This window comes from Oncorhynchus mykiss, chromosome 9 (assembly GCF_013265735.2).
Source record: "Oncorhynchus mykiss isolate Arlee chromosome 9, USDA_OmykA_1.1, whole genome shotgun sequence".
NCBI lineage: Eukaryota > Metazoa > Chordata > Actinopteri > Salmoniformes > Salmonidae > Oncorhynchus > Oncorhynchus mykiss.
Window position 1 is genome coordinate 13,746,406 of NC_048573.1, and position 9,185 is coordinate 13,755,590.

The 9,185-nt window shown below is 42.5% G+C and overlaps 1 protein-coding gene across 3 annotated transcripts; it reads right to left on the bottom strand.

The window, feature by feature from the left end:
• Positions 1-221: 221 nt before the first annotated feature.
• On the bottom strand, positions 222-8,965 carry LOC110531529 (E3 ubiquitin-protein ligase TRIM39). 3 transcript variants are annotated; one of them, XM_021614748.2, is made up of 9 exons: positions 8,835-8,965; positions 7,360-7,571; positions 6,745-6,956; positions 6,427-6,586; positions 6,137-6,232; positions 4,346-4,579; positions 3,973-4,120; positions 2,287-2,313; positions 222-2,106 (listed from the first exon to the last, which is right to left on the bottom strand). In XM_021614748.2, the coding sequence occupies exons 2-9, from the start codon at positions 7,567-7,569 to the stop codon at positions 1,568-1,570; spliced, it is 1,626 nt and encodes a 541-aa protein (XP_021470423.2). In that variant the 5' UTR covers positions 7,570-7,571; positions 8,835-8,965; the 3' UTR covers positions 222-1,567. The 3 variants fall into 3 exon arrangements, with proteins under 3 accessions (XP_021470423.2, XP_036845085.1, XP_036845087.1); XM_036989190.1 differs by lacking the exon at positions 8,835-8,965 and having other exon boundaries at positions 7,360-7,842; XM_036989192.1 differs by lacking the exons at positions 222-2,106; positions 2,287-2,313 and having other exon boundaries at positions 3,923-4,120.
• Between the last annotated feature and the right edge of the window lie 220 nt (positions 8,966-9,185).

Here is a 9,185-nt window from a genome sequence, read left to right on the forward strand (position 1 = left end):
ATGAAAATGAACCATGGGAAAAGCATCCTCAATTCGCTCTTAAAGTGGATAGATGACATGTTTTTCCTGCTGCCCCTGTTTTGATACAGGTGCATGATAATGGTCCATTCTCAATCAAAACAAATGTCATACAAATATTATTTAGTATATGTAAAGATTTAATCAAGAATAGTCTGATGGGTGACAATATTAGCCGATTATATTTTATCCCTTGTGAATGATGCCCAGCATAAGAAACAATGACTTTTTATGCGACTTTTTCTAATCATAGTTGCACACCTCATGTAGTCTAAAGTTGCCAAATAACTTCTTAAAACTAAGCACATTAATCCGCTTTACACAGGGTGTAAAACCTAACAGACATACATAAGCAGCGTGTGAGTTTAAAGTTTGGGTAAGATAATTTTCACCAGAAAAATGCACCTTTGTAATAACAGCATTACAAGCATAATTGTATTTGCAGTCACTTTTGATAAGTGTTTTCCGCTAATTATAGCCTACTACCATGTGCGCATTGCTGCGCTTATGTGAAGAAATAGCCTAATAGCCTAACATTTTAAGCTAAAAGTTCTGATCTGTTGGGTCAGTCATATTGCATAAAAAAGTTTTTTTGATGCTAGTGGTTGTATTAATTTGGGATCTATCACATCCCACAACTGGCCCAGACTGTTGTTTTGGAATATTTATTTATCGCATAGAACAAAATAGGTTGACTTTTGCACTATGGGGGATAGTAGATTGACATAGGCTAGTGCTTTTGCTGTTCGGTAGGCCTACTCATCATGTTGGCTGACGAAAAGTAAATGTGGACAGTTCTTCCAATAACTTAAATATGAACCTCGGAATTGGATAAGGACGCGCGCAGTTGTGTCCCCCTTCACTTGTAGCCTGTGAGAAAGACTTGATCAAGTGATGGAGAGCCATGTGAGTGAGAGGTGATTCAGAGCGAACAGCACTCAGGAAGAAGGGCACAATGGCAACTGGCTGCAAAAGACATGACATTTTTTAGGATGCATTACGGCCACTAAAATTCTAGGCATCATCAAGTGCTTGTAAATTGTGAATGAGTGACTGATGTAGTGTGTACAGCCTGCACCAAAAAACTAAGCAGAGCTCATGCCTTTTAAATGAACTAGTGTAGCCCACAGCCATTTGGCATAGCCAGATCAGGACCTAAAATAAGGACATATCAAAGTATGCTATTCTGTTCTTCTGAAATAGACTACATTTTCCTAAAATCATGCTTCTTTAGACCTGTCTAAAATAAATAATGGATTTGTTGTGAATTTGTAGGCTATATTACATGGACTTATTAGACTTTTTCAAATGTTAACGTTCCAAAGGTCTGCACCAGTGGCTTGTATGTGTGGAAGCCAGGAGATGCTAAATGTGTTTGTTAATTAACGGTCAACTACCTTGACACCGACAGTTATTTGCTTGACAATCATCGGCTGACAATTTTGTGACCGCCACAACCCTAACCCGACCCAACCCAAACTCTAGCTGTAGCCCTAATCCTAACCTGAAGTGAATGTATTTTACCTATAAGGCTGAGCAATGCGTGACATCACCCTGTTTTGGTGATGACCAGTGGGTCTGAGTTCTCCTCCCCATTCAGAAGATGTGGGCTGAGATATGGATATATTTCCCCAATAAAGGAATACCCAGTGAAAGAATGTATGTGAGCCTTAGCCTCCACATCATAAAAAGACACCAACCCCTCCTCATAATCCACAAACACCCCCACCTTCTGGGGCTTTTCTCTCAGTGACAACAGAAAAGGTGGGTCCCCCAAGGCTCCGTATTTGGCACCATTATAATTCACTATAACCCAGTAACCGTTAGTAGGATTCACAGAGAGCTTCCCCTTCCTGTTGGCATCTCCTCTTGCTATTCCCAGATCCCAACCCGTCTTGTTCCCGACATCCACCTCCCAGTATGATCTCCCAGAGGTTAGCTTGTTGTGTCCTAGGACGCTGCCGAAGTGATCGAAGCGATGCGGACAGTCAGGGATGTCCTGTATCTTCCCTCCATCTCTCACTTCTTTCCCGTCCTCAGATAGAATCAGCTGTGTGTTTGCTGTGTCCGGGTCCAATGTCACATCAACTGAATAACATCATATATGGTTGTTATTGTTAGGAAAATATGTATGGGCATATATAAGGCGTATCAGTTGGCCTGAATGAGGTTAACATGTGGCCTACTACAAAATGAATGTGGTTGAGATGTACTCTAAAATATTTGTATACTAATGTAGTTTTACACTGAAATAAAAACAATATACACCTGCAAACTTCAGGATCCTCTCAAGTTCTGTGGAAGAAATCACAGATTTGTGCTGTCAGGGTACTTGCAACATATCAAGCTAAACAGAAAAACACTGGAAAGTAGTCCTATAATATTTACAGTTGACGTCAGAATTTTACATACACTTATGTTGGAGTCATTAAAACTCGTTTTTCAACCACTCCACAAATTTCTTGTTAACAAACTATAGTTTTGGCAAGTCGGTTAGGACATCTACTTTGTGCATGACACAAGTCATTTTTCCAACAATTGTTTACAGACAGATTATTTAACTTATTATTTACTGTGTCACAATTCCAGTGGGTCAGAAGTTTACATACACTAAATTGACTGTGCCTTTAAACAGCTTGGAAAATTCCAGAAAATGATGTCATGGCTTTACAATCTTCTGATAGGGTGATTGACATCATTCGAGTCAATTGGAGGTGTACCTATGGATGTTTTTCAAGGCCTACCTTCAAACCCAGTGCCTCTTTGCAAGACATCATGGTAACATCCAAAGAAATCAGCCAAGACCTAAAAAAAAAAATTGTAGACCACCACAAGTCTGGTTCATTCTTGAGAGCAATTTCCAAATGCCTGAAGGAACCATGTTCATCTGCACAAACAATAGTACACAAGTATAAACACCATGGACCCAAGCAGCCGTCATACTGCTCAGGAAGGAGACCCGTTCTGTCTCCTACAGATGAACGTACTTCAGAGCAAAGGACCTTGTGAAGATGCTGGAGGAAACAGGTACAAAAGTATCTATATCCACAGTAAAACGAGTCCTATATCGACATAACCTGAAAGGCCGCTCAGCAAGGAAGAAGCCACTGCTCCAAAACCGCCATAAAAAAAGCCAGTTTATGGTTTGCAACTGCACATGAGGACAAAGATCATACTTTTTGGAGAAATGTCCTCTGGTCTGATGAAACAGAAATAGAACTGTTTGGCCATAATGACCATCGTTATGTTTGGAGGAAAAGGGGGGAAGCTTGCAAGCCGAATAACACCATCCCAACCGTGAAGCACAGGGGTGGCAGCACCATGTTGTGCACTTCACAAAATAGATGGCATCAATCAGGAAGTTAAAGCTTGGTCGCAAATGGTTCTTCCAAATGGACATTGACCCCAAGCATACTTTTAAAGTGTCAAAATGGCTTAAGGACAACAAAGTCAAGTTATTGGAGTGGCCATCACAAAGCCCTAATCTCAATCCTATTGAAAATTTGCGGGCAGAACCGAAAAAGCGTGTGCAAGCAAGAAGGCCTACAAACCTGACTCTGTTACACCTGCTCTGTCAGGAGGAATCGGCCAAATTTCACCCAAATTATTGTGGGAAGCTTGGGGAAGGCTTCCCAAACGTTTGACCCAAGTTAAACAATTTAAAGGCAATGCTACCAAGTACTAATTGATTGTATGTAAACTTCTGACCCACTGGGAATGTGATGAAAGAAATAAAAGCTGAAATAAATAATACTCTCTACTATTATTCTGACATTTCACATTCTTTAAATAAAGTGGTGAGCCTAACTGACCTAAGACAGGGGATTTTTACTATGATTAAATGTCAAGGAATTGTGAAAAACTGAGTTTAAATGTACTTGGCTAAGGTGTATGTAAACTTCCGACTTCAACTGTATGATTTTTAGTACGATTTATATTGTCTCATTCCTTTACCAACTGAGGAGAGCTTCTCCAGCTCGTGCTTGATTCTCTCCATCATGGTCGACCAGCTGCTTCTCATGGTGCCAAAGGAGAGTGTAGTATCAATGGAGGCCTCAGTCCAGTCTCTGCCATCACCCAGCCCCGACAGGGATGGGAAAGTCTGGTGGCGAGACAGATGGAGGGACAAGGGAAAGAAAGAGAGGGAGAGAGGAATCAATAGAGAGAAAGAGACACATTAACAGAGATAGATGACAAAGTTCATTGAACACAAACACATGCATCAACTAACATCGGATCAGCTTGCAGAATGTTCAGAGTGTGGTACCAGTGGAGATCATTGGTGGATCATATATTAAAAGGGTTATGTCAAAGTAAAATTACTCACCTGCAGGAAGTGAATGTGATCCTTGAGGTCAGCAACATCCTCCAATTGACCAATGGTTTCTTTCAGTTCTCTGATCTCTCTCTTCAGCTCCTGGGTGAGTTCTCCTGCCTCTCTCTCCACCTCCTGCTGCCTCTCCTCCATGGGCCTGAGAGCATCTAGATGGGTCTCCTCTACAGTTGCTATCACTGCTTTGAACACAGAGTCAATCTCCCTCCTCTCTCTGTCCACGTGGGCCTAGAGGATGTATGGTGGACAACAACTCAATATTAACTCAATGTCTCTCTCCCGCCTGTGTTTTTGTCTGTCTGCCTCACTTTTCACTTTACCTTTCTCTCTGTGCTTGTCTCTGTCTGTGTTTCATGTCTCTTTTTCTCCCTGTCTATGTGCAACAGGTCTCTCTTTCTCCCTGTCTATGTGCAACAGGTCTCTCTTTCTCCTTGTCCCTGTCTATGTGCAACAGGTCTCGCTTTCTCCTTGTCCCTGTCTATGTGCAACAGATCTCTCTTTCTCCTTGTCCCTGTCTATGTGCAACAGATCTCTCTTTCTCCTTGTCCCTGTCTATGTGCAACAGGTCTCTCTTTCTCCCTGTCTATGTGCAACAGGTCACTCTTTCTCCTTGTCCCTGTCTATGTGCAACATGTCTCTCTTTCTCCTTGTCCCTGTCTATGTGCAACAAGTCTCTCTTTGTCCCTGTCTATGTGCAACAGGTCTCTCTTTCTCCTTGTCCCTGTCTGTGTGCAACAGGTCTCTCTTTCTCCCTGTCTATGTGCAACAGGTCTCTCTTTCTCCCTGTCTATGTGCAACAGGTCTCTCTTTCTCCCTGTCCCTGTCTATGTGCAACAGGTCTCTCTTTCTCCTTGTCCCTGTCTGTGTGCAACAGGTCTCTCTTTCTCCCTGTCTATGTGCAACAGGTCTCTCTTTCTCCCTGTCTATGTGTAACAGGTCTCTCTTTCTCCCTGTCTCTGTGCAACAGGTCTCGCTTTCTCCTTGTCCCTGTATCTGTGCAACAGGTCTCTCCGCCTGTCTCATGATTAAATATGTCACTGTTAGACTCCATCTCTGTGTTTGCAGGTAGACATGTAGTGACTCACACTAGACACATTTGAACATCTTGGCCATGTTCTGTAATAATCTCCACCCGGCACAGCCAGAAGAGGACTGGCCACCCCACATGTGCTCTCTCTAATTCTCTCTTTCTTTCTCTCTCTCGGAGGACCTGAGCCCTAGGACCATGCCCCAGGACTACCTGACATGATGACTCCTTGCTGTCCCCAGTCCACCTGGCAGTGCTGCTGCTCCAGTTTCAATTGTTCTGCCTTATTATTATTCGACCATGCTGGTCATTTATGAACATTTGAACATCTTGGCCATGTTCTGCTATAATCTCCACCCGGCACAGCCAGAAGAGGACTGGCCACCCCACATAGCCTGGTTCCTCTCTAGGTTTCTTCCTAGGTTTTGGCCTTTCTATGGAGTCTTTCCTAGCCACCGTGCTTCTACACCTGCATTGCTTGCTGTTTGGGGTTTTAGGCTGGGTTTCTGTACAACACTTTGAGATATCAACTGATGTACGAAGGGCTATATAAATAAATTGTATTTGAATTTGATTTAACTAGACTCCCCTTACAGGTATAGTTCCTCATGTCTTGGTGAATACAGTCCAGATTATTTGTACTATATTGGTTCCCTCTCTGTGATTGTAACACTGTCTCATGTGTACTGTTACAGTACTCTATCTCTGTGTTTGCAGGTAAACAGGTAATACCTCACACTGACTTAACCAGGCCTCACCTTGCACTGCTCCACAGACACCCTGATCTCCTCCACCTTTCTCTCCCTCTCCAGGATTCTCTCCTGAATATCAGCCTTGGTGCTCTCCAGGTTACCCTAGAACATACACACACACAATGAAACTATCTCATAGTTTTGTGATAGGTTATTTTATGTTTTCATCACTCAATACACACTCTCATTCAGACTCACTCAATACTACACACTTTTTAAACACAACGAAACATCTACAGAATTTATTGAACCAGTTGAATATATGACAGCATGAAAACCCATTGAAAATATGACACCTTCTTCCTGTCCCACTCCATTTCCACGGAGATGACCTCGTGACCCTCCTCCACACAGAGGGCACAGACACAGTGCCCCTCTGCCCTGCTATACAGCTCCAGGGGACGACCGTGGGTCAGACACGCCCTCCCATCCAGGTCCTTCACAGGGGCCACCAGCCTGTTTATAACATTTTAAACAGTACACTGTATTATCCCCCCATCTAAGTGTGTGTTTTCTGATGAAGTTTTCTATGCAATTTTATTGTGAACTGTTAGCAAGAATCAATAAAGTCAAAGTAAACCAAGCCATTCAGGACATCTACAGGGGCCACCAACCTGTGGCCCTTCAGCCTGCCTGCTGAGGTGTGGGGGCCCAGGTGAGTCTCGCAATATGAGGCCAGACACACCAGACAGGACTTTTGGGCCTTGAGCTTCCTCTCAGTGCAGACGTCACAGGCCACCTCACCTGGAGCTCCAGAATACTCCCCTGGCTTCCTCTCCTGGGCCTTTTTCAACTCCTGAATAAGAGTACTGAGGATGATATTCACCTGTGGGTGATATTGTGCTTTGTTAATCAATTTGATGCTGTTACTGTTCATTATCTATCCCGTTGCCTCGTCACTTTATCCCTACATATATGTAAATATCTACCTCGTGCCCCGGCACATCGATTCGGTACTGGTACCAAGTGTATATAGCTAAGTTGTCATTACTCATTGTGTTTTTATTCCTTGTGTAATATCAGTTCCACTATTTCTAAATTTGTTCTCTCTGCATTGTTGGGAAGGGCCCATAAGTAAGCATTTCCCTGTTAGTATACAGCTCGGTTAGTCTACAAATCATTTGATTTGATTTTAGTACAATACATCCCCCCCAAACAACATGTTGATGTAGTGGGGAAAATGGCTGAGACAGGAAGTGTTATATTGACTTTATCTAGCATTAATTCACCTGTGGGTTCCTCCTCAGATGCTCCTTACAGATGGGGCATATGAGGTCATTGAAGTGGAGGTTGCATTCCAGGCAAGTCTGGCAGAAGGTGTGGCCACAGGGGGTGGTGACCGGGTCCTTAAACAGGCCCAGACAGATGGAGCAGTTGAGGTGCTGCTCAATCAGGACAGGGGTGTTGATGGAGATGGAGACTGCAGATGAGAAGGCCATGTCTGATATGGGATGTTAGAGATATCAGATTCAGTATTCCTCGTTCATTAAACATACAGTCTGCAGTTGCTACATCTTTTTAAATACCTCATGAGCTTAGTTCAACTGTAGTACTCCATCGGAACCCAAAATATAAGCTTGTTTTACTTCAATGTTTGGAAACAAACACTATGTATCCTCAAAACATGTTGATATAATGGATGGTGAGCCCTTGCATGGGCTCAGGGTAGCCTAGTGTTTAGAGCGTTGGACTAGTAACTGGAAGGTTGCAAGTTCAAATCCTCGAGCTGACAAGGTCTGTCTGTCGTTCTGCCCCTGAACAGGCAGTTAACCCACTGTTCCTAGGCCGTCAATAAAAATAAGAATTTGTTCTTAACTGACTTGCCTAGTAAAATAAATAAAAATCCATAGGTCTGTCTATGAATTTAGGAGTGGTTACATTTCTCCAGCCCCATTGAATAGCTTTATACCGAAACAGAGGTGGGAATCACACTTTGTTATTGTTTCAACTGCTGATTTCCCCTTTAACAGACTAAAACGCATATTAGAGATGCATTGTTGGTGGTGCACAGTTTGGTTAATGCCCTAGCAGTACACAGCTGATTCAAATAATCAACGTTTTTTATTTGAATCAGATGTTTAGCGTTAGGGCAAAAACCAAAACGTGCACCCCATGAGGTCCCCAGGACTGAGTTTGGAAAACGCTGCTTTACAGAAGAGTCACAACTTTGCTGTGTAACTGAGGCACTAAAATGAACCGTGTTTGGTCACCCTCTGCTGGTACAGGAACAGTACAACACCATCCTGATGTCTATGGAGGTATTTGCATCAGTCACATGAGATCTCACAGTGAGACATATAGCTATGCCCACATATGGTATGACCACTGACACACCCATGTAGCGAGAGATGCCTCTAAGACACTGTGTGTATACCTACCTACCTACTGTACCTATATATCGTACTTGCCTACTTTGGACTATTCCATGGATTAATGAATGAGGCTAATGTTGACTAGTTTTGATACAGAAATAATAATAAATGTAGTTTTACCATAGTCCTTCAAAGTATAATATGCCTATCAACAGTATTCCACCATGTCATAATGTATTAAATCTATCGTACCTGTACATGGTCAATAACAAACAATCAATAATACATGACAGTTGAACATCATTCCTTGACATCCTATGTCAACACATCCTGACAGTAGCATAATGTACACATAAAAGTCTCTGTTTTTAGTATAAGAAAAAGAGTACAACCTTTCAGCTGATGCGATCTTCCTTTACTTTAGGCTCCTATACTCCCTGCGTATCTCTATTTATCTCTGTCTTTTCTGCCTTGAGTTTCGTTCTGCAAATAAATCCACACCCCTTTCCCTGAATCAGGTATTTCGACATCAGTACCAGTGTGGGCCTATGCAAATGTGTGTGTGTGTGTGTGTTTTATGCTTGAAAGTCAAACATCTTTATTTGAGTGCAGATTTGTTACCAAAGTTTCACTTCTGTGACGTTCTGTTAACGTTAATGACAGGCTGCAATATTTACACAAGACAAAGACAAACTGCTAACTGCACAATCACTAAATGGTGACAACCCTGTGTAAAACTTGAT